Genomic DNA, 26,333 nt, shown 5'->3' with positions numbered 1-26,333 from the left:
CCACCTCCAAATGTTCCTTTTGGTCCCTTCATAGTTCTGTGATTGTTACCAGATGGGGTCACCGCTTGAAGGTAGGGTCATTCATCTGTCCTCAATGAGCGATTAAAAGAACCAAATTAAAGCAAAACTCAGAAAAAGAGAAGTTATTCAATGTGGCCATTTAGGGAAAGGGGACAAATAGATCCAGTGAACCTCACCCGAGTCTGTCTTCAGGGTCCTGAGGGTTAGGGTTAGGGAGAGGTGAGAACTATATATATCTAAGCAGTCCTGGTTAAGATGAGTGGTCCCTGCATGTCTCCGATCTACCTTTTGGCTCAAGATGATCTAGAAGTGTAACACTGTCTCTCTGGGAGAAGTTCTGTTCAGGCTGGCCCTGGCTTTAGCCTTTCCCTTCTTTATAACCATGCAATTCCTACCGGCACTCTAAATTGAGGTTAACACAAAAGCACAGCTCTCAGCTCACAAGAAGCAAGAGATGGATTCCTTTAGAGATAAGATACAGTGTTCCAACACGAAAATAGTTTCACGGCTTTTTATGGGAACAGAATAAAAGAAGCCGCAAACCAAGGAACTCTGAAAATACATTTGGTGGAAACATAAGAGAGGTAGTTATAGCAAGATGGCAGAATCTCAACAGGCCTCAGGTCTTTTCTGATAACATTCTTTGAAAATTTATTTCAGGTTTATTTATTTTATGAGTGTTTTGTCTTCATGTTTGCATGTATCACTTGATTTGTGGTGTCCCACGTGACTCGTGGTGTCAGCAGATGTCAGAAGAGGCTAACAAATCCCCTGGAAATTTAGTTACAGACAGTTGTCAGCCACCCGGTGAGCACTGGCAGCTAAGCTGCTGAGCCTTCACTCCAGCTCTGAGATAGCATTCTTAACTCTTCCAGTGGTGGAGGGGAGGGTTTTGCTAAGTTAATGCATTCCCAAGGTTTTATCTGTTTGTCAGGATGACACAGGGGACTAAGGATAGCTGCTTGGAAGGTTAAAGATCACCCAAGATAAACTGTAATTTAGCCTTGAGGCTGCAACCTTCCAAACTTTGCCCAACCCTGGAGTTTACAGCAGCCGGCCTCTACACACAGCTTCTTTTCAGGGACTGTGGTTCACAGGTCCATCATTTCAATTGTCTGAGAGCTGGAGTGAGGGACACAAGAGTTTCTGCAGGAAATCTTCATCCCTGCCAGACTGATACATTACCATACCTGGTTCATGTAGTACCAGGAATTGAGTCCAGGACTCTGTGCACACTCTACCAGCTGAGCCACACCCCACTCTATGCATCTGTCTTTAATTTCACTAATAGGATAGACCAAGCTCCTTTTGAGCTTACTGAGCTCATTCCATCACCAACACTCAGAACTGCTCCCAGAAACGAGCTTGGATACTCCCATGCTGAGCAACAGGCATCCTGAAGAGGGATGACTACAGGGGCTGTGATCAAGCAGAGCAAGGAGACTGCTGAAAGGCCACCTGTGGCTTAAAATAGTAAAATGGCTTGATGGTGCTTGTGGGTGCCAAATTTCCAGGTCAGTTTATAAAATTGCTTGTGTTCAGTAAAGGGAATCTGGGGGGACATTAAAACCCCCTTCCCTTGTGCTTCCCTGTCCTGGAAAAACTACCTTTGGAGCTCATGTGGCTGTATGCCCTGGGCACATTTTCATTTCTGGGCTCTGCTCTTTCCCACAAGGGACTGGATGAGAGTTGACAGACTGCTGCTCTGTGACATCCTTGGCACTCTGAGGTGCAAATTCACCTTTGTGTCCCACCTTAGCGGTAACCTGAATGTGTCCACTTCAGACCCTGATGCTCCTGTAAGAGTCTGATGCAAGCTAAGAATTGAAGAAAAAGTGTTTGAAAACCATAGGAACACAGGCCCCATTGCTCTCTGTGACACTATAGAGCCTGGAAACTTAGACATTGGTTGTCTGGTGTGTTCATCATTACTGGGAGCCTGAGGGTCACTGATAAGTTTCTCCAAGGGCTTTTTAAAGGAACATGACCTGTGTGGCTGCACTTCATGATCAGCCTGGGTTGTTGTTTCTCAGATCTATTTTTAGGTAGAAGGAGGGACACATGTGCATGTCTGGGAGGGGCAAGACCTGTAGACTCCCCCACAGGTAGTACAAATCCACATTTCATTTATCATCCAAGTGGGGAAACGACAATAAAAAGTCTGTTTTTAGTTTGCAAAAACATTAACATTTTCATGATGGTAAAAGGCAGAAGTTTACTCTGCTTCGGTCTTGCCTTTTGTTGTGAATTAAATGCATGTGTGGCCGGCTGTGGGACACCGTCTCTTCAGTGTCTGGAGTCTGAAAACCACCTTGCATAGTCTAGCTGACAGATATACTCTCTTAGGAAACAGTTTTTGTTAATCATAAATCATGAAGAAATTTAAGACAATTTGTTGGCATACATATGATTTTATCATTTAAAAAGACCAAAGTGAATTTGTATGTTAATGAGAACATGGTTTTCTGTATTTTATTTTGGTGTTTTGAGACTGGGTTTCTCTTTGTAGCCCTGACTCTTCTGGAACTCACTCTGTGGATTAGGCTGTCCTTGAACTCAGAGATCCACCTGCCTCTGCCTGCTGAGTTCTGGGATTCAAGGCGTGTGCCACCACTGCCCTGTTATTTTTATTTTAATTAAGTTACAATTATATTTCTCCCTGTTTCTCCATCCGGCCCCTCTTATGTCCCCCTTCCACTCAAATTCATGTCTTTTTCTTTGTTATTATTATATGTATAAAACACACGGATTTATAACTACAACCTACTGAGTTTATTTAGTCTCGTTTGTATATTATTTTAGGGCTGAGTACTTGGCAGTGGATAACCAGTTAGGGGGCTTATTCCTGGGGAAGACAGAGTCTCCTGCTCTCAGCTCTCCTTAGTTGTCTGTAATGTTTGGAGGTTCTGTGGATTCCCCCTTCCCCGTTTGCATGCTAAATACATTTTCTCCCAACCTTTAGCATCAGCTGTGTGAACCCCAGCCTTCTCCAGGCAGATGCCTAAAATATCTGCCATCAGCAGCCTCTTATAGAGGAATGTTAATTGTTACCATGATGTCAAAGAGGCTCCAAGAGAAGGGCCTGGGCCAAACTCAGCCTGTCACTCTCTGGCAGTGGCTGAGTGGGAGATAGGCTAAGCAGACACACAGAGAACCTGGCCCTCTCAGCTCCCCAAACAGCCCAGGCAGCAAGACAGACTGGTGTTGTGCAGTAAGGCTCTTACCAGGAAAATGGCTTTCCAGATGTTACCACCTCAGTGAGAAGCAGGCTCGTGGCGCTTTCTTCTTGCCTTTGCCCTTACCAAGCTGGAACTGGGATGTCAGGGGTTTCAGAGGAGGATCTAGAGGGTCTGGGCCCCCTGGGTCTGCCAGCGTTGGGCAGAGCCTGCTTAGCCACCATGGACAAAAAACTTACCGTGCTGAGCGAGAAGGTCGACAGACTCTTGCATTTCCAGGACGACGTCACAGAGAAGCTGCAGTGTGTGTGCCGAGGCATGGACCACCTGGAACAAGGTCTGCACCGGCTGGAGGCCTCCCGGGAGTTGGGTCTGGCAGGGTCTGACAACCCTCCTCCAGCCGCTGCTCAGGGTGCATGGCCTGAGGTCCTGGAGCTGGTGAGGGCTATGCGGCAGGAGGGTGCCCAGCATGGTGCCAGGCTCGAATCCCTCTTCAAGACCGTGATGGCTGTGGACAGGGCTATTACTTTGGTGGGGGCCACATTCCAGAATTCAAAGGTGGATGATTTCATCGCCCAAGGGACCGTGCCCTGGAGGGAAGGCAGCCTGGTTGACCGCCCTGAGGAGGTTGGTTCTGGGTTCCCTGCCCTGGCTGGAGGGGGTTGCGGGACCCTGGTGGGAAGACTGGCCAGGAAATGATTTCTAGAAGAGCTGGGGACATTGCTTTCTTATCATGCTCCTGTGTCCTGCTGATGAGGAAATGAAAGATGGAAATTTAGGGACTGTAGATGGATTTCTTTATAGACCAATAATCCCCACTCTCTCTAAGAAAAGATGAGATAGTGGTCCAGTCAGCATGTAGGTCCTTAGCAACTCCAGGCCACCTAGATGTGAGGAACAAACTAACTATGAGGAAGAAGAGGGTGTTGTGCTTAACATCCCTGGGACTTCTCTCTGGCCCTTGTTTGCCCTTTTATACCTGGAATAAGAGACATGGTCAATTTACCCCACAGCCCTTACTCAACAACCCAACCCTCACTGTCCCCAACACTGTTGTGTTCCAGAGTTGGCAAAGTGTGTAGCTGCCTGTGGGGGAATGAGTGTTGACTCACAGGGGGCAACAAGCAGAAGCCTGACCCGCCCCTCCAAGGTGACAGATGACATTTATGGGAGTGGCTGTTCCCAAGGGTTGTATAATCACACCCATGAGCTAATAGAAATTTGTCCATTGGATGTGTGTGTGTGTGTGCTTGCATGTGTCTGTGTGCAGGGAACATCCTGTTTGGAACAGATGAGGGCCAGCCACTTACCAACACCAGATAGCCTGGAGCCACCATTTAAGATTCTGTGATTATCACTTGCCCCTGGCAGGTGATGGATTGGGTCTAATGAGGCCTGTACTTGAAGAAGGTGCCTTCCTTCCCAGTCTAGCAGGTCCCAGGCCCCTCAGCTGCCTCTCTTCTCCCTGTCCTCCCTCATGGAGAGCGCCTCTCCCTCAGCTCCCTGCTCTGAGGCCCTGGAGATTCTGGCCTGCAGAGAAATGGGACACACACAGTGGCTCTGGTCACTGACAACCAGCATGGACTTTGTGAAAGAAAGAGAATCTAATCTAATTACACCCCTAAAATAAATCAAATTAATGTCCTTAAAAAGAAAATTAAAGTAAAATGAATTTAATTTGATAATTTAACATGGTAAAAGAAAAGCATTTTTGATATAGGAAGCCCTAGGATTAATCCTCAACACCCAAATGAGAAAGAGATAGAGAGAGAGAGAGAGTGTGTGTGTGTGGGGGGCAAGCAAGGATAAATCCAAGAAAAACTCATATGAAAAGTGGCTCCTTTTGATTCCACCCCCATCCCCAGACTCAGTTTTCTGGTTCCAGTGAGCTATCCAAGTAAAGGTTTTGCAACTAAGAGCACATCATGTGGATAAAGCCTAATCAGCCTTTCAAAATGTCAAGGCAAAGTGTGGCAGTACATGCCTGTAGGAGGATCAGGAGCTCAGGGCCAGCCTGGGATATATGGGGCCTTGTCTAAAAAATATGCTCAGTCATTCAGGGGATGTGGGTGGAGGTTCATTACGCCTTCAGAAAAGTGCTTCTCCTTAGCTTTCCTGAGTGTGGGGAGTAGATGCCACCCCTTACTTGGGGGATAGTTCTGCTACAAAATAATGACTATTTGCATAGCACATTACACTAGGAACTATATGATACAATGTATAATGTGCAGATAACTTAACGTCTACAGGAAGATGCAGGATGCAGGCAAATACTACATTTCCTGTGTGTCCTGGATACTATGGGGTGAATGATCTTCAAGAGGTTTGTTTTTGAAGTTTTTCATATTGAAATATTAAAAATGCACATGAGATCCCACTTTTAATTCATCAGCATGAAATGAATAGTGGAAGAGAATTAAAATTCTGGGTAATGTGTTTTTTAGAGGAAGAGGTCTCATACAAGGCAGGGAACTAAGCTGGGACAAGTGGTGTTGCTCAAAGGGGGCTCTTACCCAGCATGCCCAGGTCCATGTTTCAAACCCTGCACTACGATAAACAAGCAACAAGTAGAATTTAGCATTTTTTGTCTAAAAGATAAGGGCTACCTCGGAAGCACAATCATATTGCTGTTAGTATATCCCTGAAGTAAACAATTTTGCTATTATTTGATGTTAACATCCAAACATCCCCAAATGTCTTAAACTTCTTAAAATCCTTAGTTTTCCTATTAAGTCAGACCCAAACGAAGCAATTGGTGATGTCTTATAAAACCGATTCTTCTTTTGAATTCATAAAAATATGTCTTTTTACTAAGGAAAACCTCAAACACAGCCACGAGCAAACAGAATAGCATATCCTAGAGCTTTGCATTTTCAGTGAACAACCTGATCACAAATTGTCCTCCTCTTTCCTATTTTGTCTCCCACCCTTTCCTTATTTGTTTGTAAGAGCTATTTGTAGACTATCAGAACTAACTAATGCCCATGTTGTAAATGTATAGACACTGAGGAACAGGAAAGCACTGTTACCTGTCTGTGCAGCCCCACTGTGTTTCCCATCTGTGTCCTGTCTGCCCATGAGATTGCCAGCTGTTGACTGGATCATGACACTTCTATTGTCAGGGATGAACACATTCCCCATGTTGAAATCCAGACTCCAGAGATGTCTGGAGACCCTCCATTTGTTCCTTAAGAGAGTGGGGGTGTAGTAGTCATACACAAAACTGAATTACATCCTAGCACTGGCTGTTACATTTGGAAATTATGTCAGGGCTTGGTCAAGGTCTTCCTTGATTACTTTGTATTATATTTTTGTGGTGATGCTGGAGGTTGAACTCAGGGCCTCACATGTACAAGGCAGATGTCCTGCCATTGGCCCACATCCCCAGCATACCACCCATCACCTGCTTCATCCTCTAAAGTTCTCACTGAACTCTGGAATGATGAATTAGATTATCATTAGGTGCCAGCTGCCCTCAGCTTCAGGCTCAATTATGGATGGGCCCAACACAGTCAAGCTGTTCAGGACTTCAGGCCGCATGAGCAGGTGGACACAGGAAGCTTCCTATACCAGAGAAAAGGAGGGAAAGGATTATCTGAGCCAACAGGGGCTGCCTCAGGACAGTGCACAAGTCAGCCTCTAGAATGAAGTGGTCTGTGGCAATGCCTCTGGTTTCCTGAACAGGAGAGACAGGATAGACCCTGCTGAGGAAGGAAGAGGGGCTGTCTGCTACACAGGTCTGGGCCACACTGATGGCATGAGGATCATAACAACAGCTAGCATATTTTTTTTTATGTGCTGGGTGCTGGGCTATGTGCTCTCCATGTATTGGGTCCTTACTATTAAAAGAGCAACACTGGGCTGGCAAGATGGCTCAGTAGGCAAAGACGGCTGTCACCAAACCTCATAAACCGAGTTTGATCCCTAGGACCACCATAACAGAGAAAGAACTGGCTCCCATAAGTTGTCCTCTGACCTGCACATGTGCACACACTAAAAGGAAGACAGATAAAGAAGGAAGGGAAGGAAAGTTAGAGTAAAACTTACTGTCCTTGGGATTGAAAATGGCTCAGTGGGTAAAGACACTTGCTGTCAAATCTGAACACCAGTAGTAGAAGGAGGGGCCACTTTTGGGAAGTTGTCATGTGATCTCCAAGGGTGGGGCTCATGCTTTTACACACACACACACACACACACACACACACACACACACACTCTGAATGAATGAGTGAATGAATGAATGCAATACTTGATGCCTTGGAACCACAAAGGAGTGAGAAGGGAACAAGACTGAGCGTAGTGAGTGAAGCAAAGGTAAAAAGAGCAGGGGCATTCAGGAGAGGGGAGGACTTTGGGGACCTTCCCTGGAGGACAAACAAAGCATGTAGGCCAGGAACGGAAAAACAAACTCTACCCCAAGTCAGATCAACATTCAAGCTGCTATAGTTCTGATTGGATTCTGAAGTCAAATCATGGTTGGGGGATAGGGCACCACAGTCAGTGTCTAACCGTAGCCTGGGAGCTGGGTGGGGGATCCCACATCACCCTTCTCAGTGCAGCAGTGTGGCAGGAACCTGGCCTCTCAGGTCAAACTTGCTGCTTTTAACTCTGCTTCCAGCACCTGGCCTATTCCTCTGCTTCTCTGCTTCTCACTTTCACTGTGTAAATCAGGAATTGCTCCATTTGCAAATATTATCTCATAGAGCGGGCAGTCACTGTAGGAACTAATCTGTGAAATGCTTTGAAAAGTGTGTCCAGCACACAAAAGTTACTCACCAGCTACAGCTATCTTGAAACACAGTGACCAGTGCCAAGGAGCCCACTGTGTAAGGATGCTGGGCGCTGGTCCAGAGGGATGACAAGCAGCTCTTCTTTAAACCTAAAAGGTCTGCTATAGACCAGGGCCTGACAGACATCCTCAGAGCCCTATACTGGTCCTGGTCACTCTGTGACTGTCAGGGAACTCTCCAGAAAAGGTTTCCATCTCTTGCTGGAACCCCCAGGGGGTTTTGAACCTTTGGCCAGTAAAATCCCAAATGTGGCTCCTGGTGCTAAGTCATAGCAGCAGCTCTGGTTAACATGCCCCCACTCCCCCTACACCATGGTAGATGACTCACTAGTAACAGGCCTCTCTCAGGCCCCAGCCTCATGGGTCCTTAATGGGAGCCTAGGAAAAATATAGCTGAAGACGCATTTTATCTGCAGCATTGAAAAGATTTTAATTGGTTTCCAACACTGAAAATTTAAATCCTCAGATTAAAATTCTAGGGATCTCTTGGGGGTAGCAGAATTGTCCTACGTTTTATACGTTTGTTAAACTGGTCTGGTGGTGGTGGCGCACACCTTTAAGCTCAGTACTCAGGAGGCAAAAACAGGCAGAATTCTGTGAGTCTGGTCTTTACAGGGAGTTCTAGATCAGCCAGGGCTACACAGTGAAACGCTGTCTCACACACAAAAAAAAAGTTTATAGTTTGTGTGTGTGTGATTTATTGTATACAAACAATGCCTGAATAAATTATTTTTATTTAATTTTGTGCTTTAGTAAGTCTGATTTAAACAAAAATCTAACTCCAGTTCCTCTTGAAAAACAAAGGTCTGGCAGCTCCAGGCCCAGTGCTAAAACTCATCTGGAGGCAGCTCCTCAGCGCTCAGGCTGAAGGCACCATTCACAAGCATGATTTGACTTCAGAACCCAGTCTCAACCAGAACGATAGCAGCTTGAGTAGCAGAGCTGAGTTGATGATTTAGGATTTTTTCCCATTCCTGGCCTAAGACCCTTGCACCCCAGGCTATTTAGAACTTCCTCTTAGGAGACCCAGCTCCCTAGCCGTTCAGTGAAGTACTGGAAAGGAGGTTAGGGTTTTAGGTTTGAAACTAGGCTCATCCGGCCTCCATGTCTGGCCACACTGCTGTGGATCGTATGAAATTAACTATATTTAAGCATGTGGTAGGCAGTCCACGGATGTTCGAATGAGGGTGTTTTTATTGTGGTTGTTTTAGAACAAGGAACAAGCAGAAGCTACGGGAGCAAAGCCAAAGCATGTGCTGACTGCCGGAGGAGCAGGTGAGTACCCCTGCTTGTTTCCACCACACATACAATGGTTCAGAATAAAATACCAAGTGCACCACCCGTGGCATGGTTGTTTTAATTTTGTATGGCTTTTTGAGACAGGGTCTCATGTATCCCAGGCTGGTCTCAAACTCCATGATGTAGCTGAGCATGACCTGGAACTTCTGGTCCTCCTGCTTCTATCTACAGAGTTCTAGATTGCTGTTCTCTTTTAAAAATTTACATGCCCAGCATGGTGGTGCATACCTTTAATCCTGGTACACAGAAAGCAGAGGTAGGCAGATCTTTGTGAGGTTCAGGACAGCCAGGGCTACACAGTGAGACCCCCTCTCAAGAAGACAAAAATTCTTTTTTCAAACAATATTTTTAGGGTTCTAAAGTTAAATTTATGAAACCATGTATGCTAAGAGAAGTCTGGCTTGTGTCTTCTTTCTTAAGGCATTTATTTGTGATCATTTAAAAGTCTTATCTTTCTTGCCAGGTCCAGTCTGTGCAAACCACTTATAAGTAGCTGTATGTTTACACACGTGTGCACACTCACAGATTTCTTCCCATCTTCTCTCAGTGTGTATTGGTGTTTTATCTGGTGGGTCTGTGCACCGCTTGTGTGTGCGTTGTGTATGGAGGCCAGAAGAGGGCATCAGATCCCCTGGAAATGGAGTTACAGACACATGAGCTACATTGTGGGTGCTGGATTCTCTGGAAGACCAGACAGAGCTCTTAACTGCTATTAACTCTCAGGCCTCTATTTTCTCATTTTAAAAATGGCTCCATTGGGTGGATGTTCTATCATAGACACATCTCCCATGGGTTATGTCCTGTTTTTGGCTTTTGCAGATGCTGTACATGGAATGACACATATATGCTTGTCTTTGTGATCTGTGTTTCTTAGAGTGTGTTTTCATGCTTCTTATTATCTTGCAGAGAGCCAGAAGGAGGACATAGCAGTGGGGACAGTGGAGAGGCTGCCTCTCATCATCAATCCTTCACTGAAGGGAGCTGACTTCACCCAGGGAGGAGCCTCAGTGAGGCAGGGAGTTGAAGTTCTTGGCCCAGGCCAAGTACCCCCACCCACAGAAGCAGAAATCAGGCTTCCTGAAGCTTCCAGTGAGAACCCTGGGACTACCCTAGAATTGTCTGTAGCACTCGGCAGAATCAGTGAGGTCTTCACCAGCCTCAAGATGTCCCAAAGTGCAGAACAAGGAACTTCGTCAAGCAAGCCTGACTGTTGGCTCTCAGAAGAGGGCATGAGACTGAGTTCAGGGCCTAGCCCTCTGTCCCTTGGGCCGCTAACTCCAGCCAGTGAAGTTCACAGTGGTGAAGCACATCCCAGGTAAGGGATGCTCTTCTGTGTTGGGCAATGGGTGCAGTCAGCTGCATCCATTTACGTGAAGCATGGCCAGCGGACCAGTGGCACATGTTGGGTGACCACTGTATATATAGAGCGGAACTAGATTCATGGGGAATGATCTATGTTTGGGGTCCTAGGGGTACTAGTATCCACCTGGCCATTAGAATTACCTGGGATAGGGAGTGGGGATTAAAAAGAAACATCCACGCCCAGAGATTCTGATTCCTTTTGTCTGCAGTGATTCTTGGGTATCATTCTCGGATTTTTGTTTTTCACCCTAATGGGGAATAGGGTCGAGAATGACTAACTTGTAGATGGAGTTTCTGTTCTACCTGGTCCCACAGCTGTTTAGCCCCAAATAAACACACAGAGACTTATATTAATTATATACTGTTTGACTGATGGCTCAGACTTCTTACTGGCTAGCTCTCTCTTAGATAAATACTTCAACAAATGGGTTTCACAGAGCACTTCATCACATGCCAAGCACTGGCCTAGCTTTCTGCAGGCATCGTTTCATTTTAGTCTCCCAGTATTCCCAGCATGTGAAGATGGTTGTCATATTATTTTACTGATGGTGAAATTTGGGCTGAGTGCTACCGCCACACAAAGCTGGGATCTGAGACTAATTTATCAATCTGCGTGCTTAATTGCGCACCTGCTTCCTCGGGCCAGCACTAAGTCCTGAGGAGAGAAGGGTGGGGCAGGTGGAGTCATTCTAGGGGCTTTGGGGAGGTTTATGTCAGAGGTTCTGGAAAGGCAATGATGCCTGGGACATAGCTTCAGGAGCTACGCTCAGTAGAAACTGTAGAAGAGAGAACTGGCTGGCTGTATCCCATCTGTATTCAGTGCTGTGGTACAGCACTGCTGTGTCCACAGCCTGAGGGGGCCCTGGCTTTCCAGGCTTCTCTTAGAGTTTCTTGATGCCCTCTGCACTTGCCTGAACTCCCTTAATCTGTTATGGAGACCACAGACCTGGGACTGGGACATTATCTAGCCTCTTTTTTGCTGTGGTGATTGGTTCTGAAAGGAAACCAGACCCCACCCACCCCACCTCCTCTGTCCTAGGAGCCTTGACACTGGCCTCAAATTCACAGAGATTCACTTGCCTCTGCCTCCCAAGTGCTGGGATTAAAGGTGTGCACAACCACTACCTGGCCACTAATAATTTTTAATGTGCTATAGAAGATAAAACATTGAGTTTGTAGTGTATATGCTATATAATCACGGTGGGTTAGGAGTTAAGGAAAGATCAACAACATTTTAGTTCTCTGTTTATCCTCTTATGGAAAATTAGCCTCCAAGTTTGAAATCAAATGTCTCTGAAAATATTGGGGTTGGAGAAATGACTGCCAGTCAAAGATTGGAGTTCAAACCCCAGCACCCATTTAACAATCTGGGCATCTCATGACTCCTATAACTCCAGCTGTGGCAGGGGCAGAGACAGGGGATCACTGGGGCTTCTAGTCTAGCAAAAATAAAACAACAACCAAGATAAACAACAATGACAACAAAAACTCCATGAGCCCCAGATTCAAGGACAGGGTCTGCCAAAAAAGAGTGGACAGAGAGCCGTGGAGGAAGATGCTTGAAGTCTTCTTCTGACATCATGCACAAGGACATGTATACCTGCAAATACCAGTGTGCATGTACTCACAGGCATGTCACATGGGCTCACATACCTGCATTTACAAGTGTGCATGCACATGTCATATTGGCACATATACTTGCAAATACAAGTGTGTAAGCACTCATAGGACATGTATACACATAAACAAGTAGATACAGGAATACGTCTTTGTTTAAAAAATGTTTACAAAAAGAAACACAGATATGGCTTTTTTAGACTTTAAGAAGAAATAAAAAATGGTTAAGATGGGCCAGGGGCAGGCAGTGGTGGTGCATGCCTTTAATCCCAGTACTCAGGAGGCAGAAGCAGGCAGATCTCTGTGAGTTTAAGGCCAGCTTGGTCTACAGAGTGAGTCCCAGAACAGCTAGAGCTGTTACACAGAGAAACCCAGTCTCAACCAAAACAATTATTAGGGTGAATAATGTAACTATATTTTAACTAAATAAAAATAAGGCAACCAGGCCTTATGTTGTACAAATGATGGCTAGAAAGTATAATTTAGTATTCTTATTATCACAAACACTATATATAGCATGAATGTTATTGAAGCAATTTTGTCATTTGTATTTGTCTTATTTTTTACTAGCATTTTTACAATCTTAACAGATCCTTTCATCAGTTGGCTTAAAACAAAACAAAATCATTAGGAAGACTGGATTACCATGATCCAGAGATAAAACAGCACACGCAGTTCTGACAAGGCAGTGATGAAAGCCAGGAACTTGTACATGCTAAGTGTCTTAGTTTGCTTTCTGTTGTGTGATAAAATGCCATGACTGAAAGCAACTTAGGGGAGAAAAGATTCATTTCTGCTTACAGGTTACAGTGCATCACAGAGGGACGCCAAGTCAGGAACTCAAGGTAGGGAGCTGGAGTTAGGAACAGAAGCAGAGAACCCCTCCTTCTCCCATTAAACCCAAATCACCTTCATCATAAATAACTCAACCACCTATACTATTAAACCCCAATGCTATCTCTACTCCCTCATAGTATTTAATCACAAATGTCATTCCCAATTCTATAAATATACTTATCACCAAAATTCCAAAAACCAATCAACTTGATACTCAAGTCTCAGGGTATTCTTCTGCTGATATAGCAGTTATATATATATATATATATATATATATATATATATATAATATATACCCATTATTCCACACAAATAAATTAAAAATACTATTGACCCTAAAAAGGACCCCCCAAATCCCAACACTGCTAAACAACCTGCACATCTACTAATAATTAAACACACACCACCATAAATAGGTGAAGGCTTTAGTGATGTGCCAAGCAACCTATTGCAATCAATGAGCTTAAAATATAAATATATTCTGTCATAATTTCTACATAGATTATACCTATGAATAATGACATGAAAAATCATTGTTGTAATTCAACTATAGAAACACTAATGACAAACATTTGCAAGAAATACCCACTAATAAAAATTATTAACCACTCATTCATTGATTTACCAGCCCCATCTAATATTTCATCTTGATGAAACTTCAAATCTCTAATTGGAGTGTGCCTGGTAACCCAAATCCTAAAAGGCCTTTTTCTAGCCATACATTAAACGTCAGACACCATCATAGCATTTTCATCAGTCACACATATCTGCCAAGACATAAGTTATGGCTGGTTAATCTGTTATTTTTATGATAACGGAGCCTCAATATTCTTTATTTGCTTATTTCTTCATGTAGGACGAGTGCTGCTTAATGGTTTCCTTTCTCAGCTGCCTTTCTTTTTCTTTATTAATTTATTTATTCTTTTCTCACATGTTACATCCCGATTGCAGTTTCCCTCCCTCCTATTTTTCTAGTCCCTCTCCCCACCTTTCCTCTCCCTAGATCCACTCCTCCTCTGTTTCCCTTCAGAAAAGACCAGGCCTCCCAGGGATACCAACCAAATACGGCATAATAAGCTATAAGACTAGGTACAGATCCTCATTCAAGGCTAGATGAGAAAACCCAGTAGGAGGAAAAGGGTCCCCAAAGCAGGCAAAAGTGTCAGAGACAAGCCAGGCAGTGGTGATGCTTGCCTTTAATCCCAGCACTCGGGAGGCAGGCAGATCTTTGTGAGTTTGAGGCCAGTCTGGTCTACAGAGCAAGCTCCAGGACAGCCAAGACAGTTATATAGAGAAACTTTGTCTCTGAAAACAAGCAAATAAAAAAGTCAGGGACAGTCCCTGCTCTCACTGTTAGGAGTCCCACAAGAACACCAAACTATACATCCATAACATATATGCAGAGGACCTATCTCGGACCTATACAAGCTCCCTGGTTGTCCCTTTAGTCTCTGTGAGCCCCTATGAGCCCAGCTTAGTTTATTCTATGGGCCATGTTCTTATGGTGTCTTTGACTCTCTGGCTCCTACAATCCTTCCTCCCCATCTTTGACAGAATTCCCTGAGCTCTGCCTAATATTTGGCTGTGGGTCTCTGCATTTCAGCTACCTTTCTTACATAGCCCAGGTCCATCTGTCTAGGGAGAGTGCTGCCTACAGTAGGCTATACCCTCCTACATCAATTAGCAATGAAGAAAATGCTTCATAGACATGGTCACAGGCCAATCTGATCTGAACAATTCTTCCACTGGGGGTTTCCTACTTCCAGGTGACTCTAAGCTTGTGTCAAATTCACTGACAGCTGAAACTAACTATGACACCAAGCAATGCTGTCCTGCTGAGCTTCATCCCCTGAACTTCCTTGTTTTGAACCTCAGGTCCATATTTCTCTCTGCCCAGGATCTCTGTCCAAGAGATGGATACTCCCAGGGAGCTGCTTGAGACGCCGAGAGGCAGTCCCATGGCCTCTACAGATGTGCCAGCAGTTACCCAACCTGATGAGCAGGAGCCACATCCCAAAGGCCCTGGAACTGAGTTGGAAGACCAGATCCCTAAAGGAGCCAGAGCATTTCCACCCCTGCCAAAGAGGAGTAGCAACAATGGAGGAATGAATGCAGAGGAGGAGGTGGAGTCTAGAGCTGAGCCTCTCGCTGGACCAAGCTTGACCACAAGGGACTGGGGAGATGAGGCTGTTGGGACCACAGACCTGCAGCAAGACACAGACTCAGGAGTGGGAAAGCCTGAGCCCACGAAGGACCATGCAGCCAAGAGTTCAGGGGGAATGGAAGCTGGAGGGAGGATGCAGCCTGCTGCAGAGGCTGCTGTCATGGTTCTAGGTAAGTGGGGCCATAGCTCAGCTCAACACCTTCCATTGATTATGAGGTTCTGAGGAAGCCTCTGGCTGGTTAAGTCCAAGATACAGAAATGTGAAGGGTGGGACTGGGTTCTTGAATTAGTTTTGATGGTTGGGAAGCTTGAACCTCCATGACCCAACTACATAGGTTACTCGAAGCCACTTCCCTGCCTGAAAGTTCCACCACTGGTATCATTTTAAATGAAGGCAGGCAAGAATGAAAAAAGCACAAGAGCTAGGGATATAGCTCAGCTCCTGGAGTGTTTGCCTAGTATGCATAAAGCTGACGCCCCTGGGTTTGATCCTCAACATTGCATAAAACCAAGTGTGGTGTTGCATGTCTCTAATCCAAGCTTGTGGGTGATGGAGGCAAGAGGATAAGTTCAAGGTCATCCTAGATTATATATGATGCTCTCCTCTTGGAGAGGAGGTGGAGAAGAGAAGATAAATAAAGAAAAGACACTGGCTGATAGGTGTAAGACACAGTGATCCATTCCCACAGCCATTTGAAATAGGGTGAAAGTGGTGAAATTTTGACCTACTTATCGTTGCAGAGGGGTATTAGGTGTCTCTGTGTTCTTCTTCTACAAAGAACTTCAGCTCCAACAGTTTGGGAGTCTCCACCTGGTGGGAGAATTGTCTGTGGAGCACTGTCTGCACCCAGGGAGCACACAGGATGCTCCCAGGGCAAGCGTGAACAGATGATGACCCAGCGCCAGAATCTTCCAGCCAGCCGTTTGTGCTGCTTTGTAGCATTGTGACTGTTGCATCTTTCCTTTTTTTTTTATAATTTCATGTGACATTTCTTGGTATTCATAGTACCCAATTAAAATGAAAATTTAGGGTCAGTTCAGTAGGTAAAGGCATTTGCTGCCAAACCTCCGTTCACTTCCTGGGACCCATATGGTGAAAACTGAGCTAACTCCTGAAAATTATCCTCTGACCTCCACGTGTACATGTGTGCCATGGCATGTACACACACACACACACACACACACAGAGAGAGAGAGAGAGAGAGAGAGAGAGAGAGAGAGAGAGAGAGAGAGGGAGAGGGAGAGAGAGAGAGAGAGAGAGAGAAAGAGAGAGAGAGAGAAGAGAGAGTAATAAAATGAAAAAGAAAAAACCCAGTCCTGACCACACTGTCTTTCCAAGTGCTATCTGCGCTTTGCTGTCCCTCTAGATCCATTATCCCCCTCACCAGCCCATGCCCTAAGAGGTGCCTATCAGGGGCTCCACCACAGGCTCTCCTTCCCTCTGGGATCTAGTTGAGACCAGCGGAGGATGGTGTGTTTGTTTTTCTAGCTGCTTCCCGCTCACACTTGCCTTTGATCACAGCCACCTCAGGGGGAAAAAAAAAATCTGCTCAAGGACAGACACAGTGCAGTGGCTCAGCTGCTTTTCCTGCCAAATGTGTGGCTCCAATGTGACTCTAGAGAAACGGATGTCACATGCTGGGGCTTGCCACATGGTAACCCAAGTGACATTTAGTGGGTTTAGGAGAGGAAGCTACTTGTAGGAGAATCATGGGTTCTCTGTTTTCTCTCTACAGATGACAGTGCAGCACCTCCAGCCCCCTTTGAACACCGGGTAGTGAGTGTCAAGGACACCTCTATCTCAGCAGGCTACACAGTGTCTCAACATGAAGTCTTGGGAGGGTAAGTGCAGCATCCACCTGGGTGAGGGGCAGGCGCTGGAGCGCGGAGGCTGACCTGCACAGAGAATGAACAGGGGTCTCTCTGGGATGCAGGTGGCTGCACACATGAGGGAGGAGAGGTGGAGGAGGCCTTCAAAGTAGGGCATGGGAAACATTCCTGAGGTAACAGGAATGCCAGGCACGGGTGTGGGCTAATATGTAGTAGGCTAATATGATGTGGAGTGGGGAGTGGGTATTTCCATATCCAGAATAGCCCATGGTAAGGTCAGGAGGTTTCCCTTTAGGCTGGAGAGTAGATCACATGCTTGTGGGTGGTGAAGAAATGATTTTCTAGATGCTGGGTTAGCCCAGGAGTGAGTGATGACTAAGACAATAGCCTGTGGTGTAGGAAAGTTCACATGGCGTGTGTGAGGAGAGGAATGGTGGCCCTCCCGAGATTGGTGAGCTTTTCATATTCTTGGCTTACTGTGTCCCTGCATCTCTGTAGGGGCCGGTTTGGCCAGGTGCACAGGTGTATGGAGAGATCCACAGGCCTCGCACTGGCAGCCAAGATCATCAAAGTGAAGAACCTCAAAGACCGGGTAAGACATCTGCCCCAAGCCAGCCTGGTCCTCCCAGCCAAGCCCAGAATCTTTCACCTCTTTTCTAGCCCCCTCCGTGCCAAGCAGGAAGCTTGATGTGTTCCCTGCCTCTTGGCTCTCACACACCACTCACTAAGTCACCCACATTCCTTAGTCCAGACCTCGCTTACGTGGACGGCCTGGCATGGCTCTGCCAACATGCTGGCAGGACCTTGGGCACAAGGACTTTTCCATCCTGGGCCTCCTGTGTTTGAGATGACTGGGTGGGTTGAACCAAGGTCCTTTCTGTAATAAGACAGAGTGTGGGTGATGAGTCAAGGAGATCTGCTGTGTTGGAAGCAGGAGTTGAGGAGTTGGAAGAAGCATAAGGTTTGTGTGCATGTGAGTGTGAGTGTAGAGTGTGTGTGTGTATGAATGTGTGTGAATCGAGCATGTCTGTGTGTGAATCTGAGTATGTGCCTGTGTGTGGGCCTGCACACATCTTGGGAGATGCAAGCGTCTTCTCTTTCTGATCTGTTTTCTTGGAAAATCATTTTTCCTCTGGTCTCACAAGGAGGATGTGAAGAATGAGATTAGCATCATGAACCAACTTAGCCATGTCAACTTGATCCAACTGTATGACGCTTTTGAGAGCAAGAACAGCTTCACCCTGATCATGGAGTAGTGAGTATCTCAGAGGTGGGGAGGTGGCTTCTCTGCTCTCACTGAGTGCCCAGAGTCACGCCACCCTACCTGGTTTACTGCTTTGAACCTGAGCATGGAATTTGGAGGACATAGTCATTTGGTAACAATCCAGTGGCCAGTATGACCTGACCTGCAGACGTTATGCCAGTTTGTCCTAAACAACTTTTAGTGATTGAGTGAGAGATTTAACAGTTGGAAATGGGACGATGTAGACAGAAATTGGAAAATCTATCTGGATTCCATGAAAATATAAAGAATCTAGTTACATTGGGTACACACCTATGTCTGCACAGGTGTATTGCAGCACTCTCCCTGTGGGTATACGACAGCTCACTCTGGGTAGGGTTATAATACAGTTCACCTGTGCAAAAGTGTACTACAGCTCACTCTGTGTACAGTGTACTACAGCTCACTCTGTGTACAGTGTACTACAGCTCACTTTGTGAAGTTGTACCATAGCTCACACTGTGTAGGGGTGTCCTACAGCTCACTCTGTGTGGAGGTGTACTGTATAGTTCACTCTGGGTACAGGTGTACTGCAGTTCACTCTGTATGTGAGTATGCTACGGCTCACTCAGGGTGTGTGTGTATTTGTGTGTTTGTGTGTGTGTGTGTGTGTGTGTGTGTGTGTGTGTATACTACAGTTCACCTGTGTAGTAGAGTAGTACTACAACTCACTCTGTGTAGAGGTGTTTTATGGCTCACTCTGTAGAGGTGTACTGCAGTTCACTCTGTGTATGGGTATATTACAGCTACTGGTATATTGTACCTCACTCTGTGGAGCTGAGTCTTCTCTCTGACCCAGAAACTGACTCATGACACTGACGCCATAGACTTGGGGCCATTTATCTTTGTGCTTGTGTTGCTTTTTACCTTCTGACAGGGATAATAAGAGTAAAGCATTTGTTATAGCATACATGAATTAAAAGTGGGAAAATGGTGGTCTCAGTGGTAGCTTGCTGGTGGGCGTGTCTGAGACCTGGGTTCAATCACTAGTACTGGCCAAGGAGCACTACTACTTTTGACTCATAAGTAGTCTAATTTGCCTATTTATGCTTCGTTTTAATTTTCCCATTAATTAACTCATTAATTAGTTAATTTGTTTTTTGGGACAGGGATTCATGTAGCAGATGTCTGAAACTTTGTGCAGCTGTGAATGGTCCTGAACTCTTGACCCTCTGTTCTCCACCTCCCAAGTGCTAGGATAGTAGCTGCGGGTCACCATGCCCAGCTCACTTAGGCTTCTTGCCATGTGGGTACTGTTTGGCACTCCCAAGCAGCTGAGTTCACAACCCTAATTTAGATGATACGAGTTCCAGGAAACCTTCTGTGGGGAATATGCCAAAACAAAGCAATCAACAGAACCCATATAGCAGTGTCAGGGGCCCTTTGTAGTCAGCCTTGGGGACCTGTGGGTTGTTGCTAACTTTAGGCACACTTAGACTGACTGCTTCCAGACTCTGTGAGAGCTGCACTCAGTTTGACACCTGTTTCTTACCTTTCCCTGGCAGTGTGGATGGAGGCGAGCTCTTTGACCGGATCACGGATGAGAAGTACCACCTCACTGAGCTCGATGTGGTCTTGTTCACGAAGCAGATCTGCGAGGGTGTGCATTACCTGCATCAGCACTACATCCTGCACCTGGACCTCAAGGTCAGTGGTGTGCCGGGCCCCAGCAGCACCTTCTGAGAATCCTGTGCCCAGCTTACCGGGGTCTCTGTGGCTTCCCCTCCTGGCTCGGCCATTTTCCAGTTCTATTGCCTATTGCCTCTCTATTCCTCTTTGTGACTTGTAGATAATTGTGCCTCTTTAAGTTTTGAGTATGAAATAATACAGTAGCCCTTTTCTTTAGAACTGTCTTAAAACTAATTTTTCAGTCTGGAGAGATGACTTAGCAGTTAAAAGCACTTGCTGCTCTTCCCAAGGACCTGAGTTCAGTTCTCAACATCCACACTCCATACTGGGTAGCTCACAACTGTCTGTAACTCCAGCTCAAGGAGTTTGATGCCCTCTTCTGGCCTCCACAGGCACCTACATACACATGGCACACACTCATACAGATACAGCTACATAGAAATGAAAACAAACCTATCAAATTGCTTTTTTAAAAACCTCAAGGGGTGGGCCTGTGAGAGGGCTTGGTGGAAATGCTGCCAAGCTTGATGACCTGAGTTTGACCCCTGAGTCCCACATTGTAAAAGGAGAGAACTGACTCCATCCAGGGGTCCTCTAACTTCATACATGTACCACAGCACATGGGTGCACACACACCCCTGCCTCACCTCCACACATCAAACAGACATTTACACCAATGTAATTAAAAAAATAAAGTTCAAGGGGAGGGTCCCAGAAGAAGTGGGGGGAAGTGAATATGATAAAAATGTATTGTATAAATGTATAAAATTGTGAGAGAATAAATAAGAATCCTTGGAGTGGCTGGAGACATGTAATTAATAGCACTTGTCACACAATAATGTAGATTGGAATTCAGGCCCCAGCATCCACACAACAAGCTGACTGTCCCACGCCACACACCCCAGTGTAGCACGCCTATAACCCCAGCACTAAGGCGAGTGGAAACAGGAGGATTTCTGGGGTTACTAGCTCCCAGCATAACTGGGGAAACAGGAGTCCTGGTTTCAAGGAGAGACCCTGCCTTAAGAGAAAATGGGTAGAGTGACAGAGAAGGATATCCAATGCCCTCTTCCAGTTCAGTGCGTGTGCCCACGAGCATGCATATGCTCACACACAAATACATAAAAGTGTTTTTTTTAATTCAAGGGACTGTGGGGATGGCTCAGTGGGTAAAGTGCTTGCTGTGAAAATATGAAGACTTGAGTTCAGAATTCCAGTAGCCATGTAAAAAGTATTGTGTGTTGTCTTGCATCTGTAATCCCTCTAGAGACAGACAATTCTGGAGCCAGACAGTTTAGCCAATAGTTGAGCTCCAGGTTCAGTGAAAGACCTTGTCTCAAAAATAAGGTAAAGAGGACACTCAGTGTTGACCTCCGGCCGATACATATACAATCATGTACACCTACACACAGACATGCACATATATGCATATACCACACACACACACACACACACACACACACACACACACAAAGTTTAAAAAGGGATATATGCTTGTGGTAACAAGTACGGGCAATGTAAAAGTGTGCAAAATAAGTTTTTCCCAACAAGTCTTCCTGAACGGAGGCCTTCTTACAAGTGACTGAGCATCACACAGGAATGCCTACAAAGGGGTCATAGGATGCAACCTGATTTACAGTGTGTGTGTGTGTATTTTTTTTTTTGTGTGTGTGTATGTGTGTGTGCTCGAGCACAGGTGTGCATATCCCACAATACACATGTGCCACAATTCATTGTATAGAAGTCAGAGAGCAACTTTCAGGAGTTGGTTCTGTCCTCCACCATGTAGTTTCCAGGGTTAAAGCCAGTCATCAGGCTGGGCAGCATGCACCTTAACTGGCTGAGCCATTTTAGTAGGCTTGCTTCTTATTTCTAAGCTCGATTCTTTTAGTAAACAGCAATTGTAGACTTCTTTTTGTTTTCATGGTTTTAAAGAGCCATCCGATATTTCATTGAACACACAAACACATTACATTTTTCTCTGTCTCCTAAGAGAGTCCCTGTCTGTCATGTATGTTCAATCCCATGCATATTTTCTGGCCAACAGTAAGCACATTTGGTCCTTTCTGACATTTGCTATGCTATTCCCACAAGAGGGTGCCTCTCAATCACCCATTTCAGGAAAGGCATGCATTTCAGTGACTCCCTTTCAGTAGGATGGCTGTACCTGTAGGGGTGCATGTCACTCCTTCCGCCCATCTTTCTTGGTTGGCATCAGACTGTAAGGCAAGTACTTAGGAAGATGTTGAGCAGGAAGAGGAACTGGCCTCAGCTGTCACTGGAGCTAATTTCAAGGCTTTTGACCAACTCCTCTGCAGGATGAGCAATTAGGGGAAGCTTGGAATTCCGATTTGCACTTCTGGGGTGAGGACTGGCCTTTGGGAGAGAGTCCTCAAAGCTTGGAACTCTGATCTGAAGTCTGAGGCCCATTTCCCAGCAGGACTTGTCTGGTTGTGAAACCTAGAGTTTATCAGTCACAAAGTGTGGTATTCCTCTCTCCCAGAAATGCTGTGCAAATACTGGACTCCAGACTTCATGTGAAAAAAGCAAAATAGCATATTTATTTTCCCAATTTTTAGAAACAATCTTAGTTTACATATCAATCTCAGTTCCCTCTCCCTTCCATCCTCCCATGCCCTCCTACCAATTCCCTATCCCATCCCCCTTCTGCTCCCCAGGGAGGGTGAGGCTTTCCATGAGGGAGCATCAAAGTCTGTCACATCATTTGGAGCAGGCCTAGACTCTCCGCCATGTGTCTAGGCTGAGAGAGTATCCCCCTATGTGTAGTAGGCTCCCTAGTACATTCGTGTACTAGGGATAAATACTGTTACACTACCAGAGGCCCCATAGATTACCCAGGTCTCCTCACTGACACCCACATTCAGGGGGTCTGGTTCAGTCTTATGCCGGTTTCCCAGCTGTCAGTCTGGGGTCCATGAGCTCCTCCTTGTTCAGGTCAGCTGTTTCTATGGGTTTCTCCAGCCTGGTCTTGACCCCTTTGCTCATCACTCCTGCATTTCTACAATTGGATTCCAGTAATTTGGCTCAGTACTTAGCTGTGGGTGTCTACTTCTGCTTCCATCAGCTACTGGATGAAGGCTCTAGGATATAAGGTAGTCATCAATCTCATTATAGGGGAAGGGCATTTAAGCTAGTCTCTCCACTATTGGTTAGATTCTTAGTTGGGGTCATCTTTGTAGATCCCTGGACATTTCCTTAGAGCCAGATTTCTCTTTAAACCTATAATGGCTCCCACTTACTCTCCTCTATTCTTCCCCTGACTCAATCTTCCTACTCCCTCATGTCCTCCTTCATCCTCTTCTTCTCCTCTTCTCTATCTCCTAACTCCCTCTCCCCTCCCCCCATGCACCCAATTTGCTCAGGAGATCTTGTCCCTTTCCCCTACTCCAAGGGACCCTTGTTTGTCTTAGGGTCCTCCTTGTTTCCTAGCTTCTCGGGAGGTGTTCTGTAGGCTGTAGGCTAATTGTAGGCTTGTAATCCTTTGCTCTATGTCTAATATCCATATATGAGTGAGTATATACTATGTCTGTCTTTTTGTGGACCCTCACTCAGGATGGTTTCTTCTAATTCCATCCATTTGCCTGCAAATTTCAAGATTTCATTTTTTTTCCACCGAGTAATACTCCATTGTATAAATGTACCACATTTTCTTTATCCATTCTTCAGCTGAGGGGCATCTAGGTTGCTTCCAGGTTCTGGCTGTTACAAATAGTGCTGCTATGAACATAGTTGGACAGATGTCCTTGTTGTATGTATGTATAACCAAGGCTTCTGCTGAAAGAATTAACACCTGAGATTTGCTAGAGAAGTTTCACAGTATATCTTACATATTATGCCATTTGGTTCTTAAACCCTCCCAAGAAGACAAGGAGACAGTCTTTGTTTTAATTTTAAAGATGTGGCCACTGAGGTTGAAGAATTGGAAGGAACTGGGCAATCGGATCTTGGGACTAGGTGTTAGATGCTAGATATCTAGGTCCTTTCTATTATAAGTTCTCCATCTTCACTCAGCATCTCCTTCCCCACAACTTGTCATCCCAATGCAGCAAACACTGTTAGACCCTTACAGGATCTCAGAGCTGATCTGAAAGACCTAAAAAGAAAAATATGTCAAGTCCACTATTTTAGCCCCATGAGTCACAGTCATCATTGCAAACTTGCAGATACTACCCCTCCCTGCTGGGAATGGTACCTTTGCATGCTAGGTAAGTGCTCTACTACTTATCTACATCCCAGCCCCTCTCTCCTTTTTCCTGAGATGAGGGTCTCACTATGTAGTTCAGGATTGCCTCAAGTTGGCAACACTCCATGTTTTAACATTCTCAGTGCCAGGACTGAGGCATGTGCATCACATCTGGCTAGCCCTGTGCTCTGTGACCAAGCCAAAATTGCTTTGGTCTCATTCCTGAAATGAAGGACCTCTGAGCTCTGGAAATTCAAAAGCTTCCCTAATGAGGATCTGGGAATGTGACTCAGTTGGCACCATGCTTGCCTAGCATGCACAAGGCCCTGGGTTTGAACTTGGGCATCACATGGAACTGGGTGTGATGGCATACATCTAAAATCCTAGCATTCAGATGCAAAGGCAGGAGGATCAGACATAAAGACCATTCTTGACTAAATAGTAAATTGGAGGCCAGTGTGAGATACATGAGGAACTTGTCTTTAAAAATATAAAAAATAAATAAAACAAACATAGGCTTTTTGGTTCTAATGTGAGCCCATGTTGAGAAGCATTACCTAAACCAGTTGTCTCACACAAGCAGCTTGTGGGACAAATCTCTACTCCAGCTTTGGTTCTCACATTACACCTGTTTGTTTCCACTTTATTTCAATGTCAACATTTTAAAACTTGGAATCTTCACACCCAAAATCTTGGTCTTTAACTTCTCTTCTGCTGTGACTGGCTTTCTTCCTGGTGAGTAGTGGATGGTGAGTAGTCCATTTCCATAGGACAAAAGTCCTACTTCCTCACAGTCCATACCAACACTTTTGAAAAAAGATTTTTTAAATTCTTTGTGTGTGTGTGTGTGTGTGTGTGTGTGTGTGTGTGTGTGTGTACATGTGTGTGTCTGCGTAAGAATGTGCATGTGAGTGCAGCTTTCCATCGAGACAAAAAAGATGGTGTCAGATGTACTAGATGGTGTCTAGATGTACTAGAGCTGGTGTTACAGGTGGTTGTGAGCTGCCCAACATGGGTTCTGGGAACTGAACAGGTTCTCTGTAAGAACAGCACATGCTTTTAACCACTGAGCCATCTCTAGGCCAACAACTGTTTCGTTGGTGCAGCTCATTTATTGTTATTATCTGTCTAGCCCCAGGTGACTAAGCCATTTACTTCCCTTGGATTCTGGGGAAATGAGACTTATGGACAAATAAGTGTGAGAGCTGTAGACTTCCTCAGCCAGGGTAATAAGAATGAAATGTCTTTCCCCTCCAGCCAGAGAACATACTGTGCGTCAACCAGACAGGACATCAAATTAAGATCATTGACTTTGGGCTGGCTAGAAGGTAAGGCTCCTGTATTCTGACAAAATTCCTTCCTCAGGGGCACCAAAGCTCTCTTGAATGAAGTTACCTGTTTGAGATCTAGCCATTTTTGAGTTTTGGAGATGGATGCAAGAAAGTTGTCATTCAGAGACTGGTGGCCTTTGGCTTGCTATTAATGCAGTGGGGTTGTAGTGCCAGCCCCGTCTGTCTTCAAAGATTTCAGGATTAACTGTACTTGGAACCACCTGTTTGAGAAGAAGAATATAGCTACAGGGGACTGCTAAACATGGTTCAAGACCATCAGTTCTTCATTTGGCTAGGGGCCAAGCTAGGCAACACGTCTACCTTGCACTCTGGGAATTCTTTAGCTCACATATGAAAACACAAATGTGACAGAATAGGATGGTGCCACAATAAGTGGACCTGGAGCCACTGAGGACCAGATTAGAATTTAGTACTGTAGTGACATAATGACATTCCTGCTCATATGGAGAGAATCATGAGGGCTAAATGGGATCTTATATGCTACTGCAAACTCCATTAGGTCCTCATTTCAGTACATTAACTGGATATTTATACAATTTTAAATTTTTGTTACATTAATTATATGGGAACAGGAAGGCACAGCACATGTGTGGAGGTCAGAGACTGCCAGCTGGCCTTTCAGACCTTTTCCCATACTCACATTGTCCTTCACTCAATGGAGTACAATGCCACAGAAGCCCTGTGTGTTTGTGTTTGTCTCGTGGCCCCTGGCAAAGCCATAATAGCTAAATATTTTTTGATCCTCCAAAGTCCCTTGTTTTGGATCCTTGT

The 26,333-nt window shown here is 45.3% G+C and overlaps 1 protein-coding gene across 1 annotated transcript in view; it reads left to right on the top strand.

Annotated features, from left to right (window-relative positions):
- The first annotated feature begins 3,338 nt into the window (after positions 1-3,338).
- Mylk3 (myosin light chain kinase 3) overlaps positions 3,339-26,333 on the top strand; it is a 35,108-nt gene continuing 12,113 nt past the window's right edge. Inside the window, exons 1-9 of the mRNA XM_035441407.1 lie at positions 3,339-3,824; positions 9,198-9,261; positions 10,162-10,600; positions 14,999-15,435; positions 17,002-17,107; positions 17,594-17,687; positions 18,241-18,350; positions 19,883-20,024; positions 25,468-25,538. Of these exons, the coding sequence (XP_035297298.1) occupies positions 3,339-3,824; positions 9,198-9,261; positions 10,162-10,600; positions 14,999-15,435; positions 17,002-17,107; positions 17,594-17,687; positions 18,241-18,350; positions 19,883-20,024; positions 25,468-25,538 (1,949 nt within the window). The remainder of the gene's footprint in view (positions 3,825-9,197; positions 9,262-10,161; positions 10,601-14,998; positions 15,436-17,001; positions 17,108-17,593; positions 17,688-18,240; positions 18,351-19,882; positions 20,025-25,467; positions 25,539-26,333) is intronic.

The sequence above is a fragment of the Cricetulus griseus genome, chromosome 3 (genome assembly GCF_003668045.3).
Source record: "Cricetulus griseus strain 17A/GY chromosome 3, alternate assembly CriGri-PICRH-1.0, whole genome shotgun sequence".
In the NCBI taxonomy this organism is placed as follows: Eukaryota; Metazoa; Chordata; class Mammalia; order Rodentia; family Cricetidae; genus Cricetulus; species Cricetulus griseus.
Note: the sequence above shows the minus strand (reverse complement) of the source record. Positions and strands in the feature narration are given on the sequence as shown.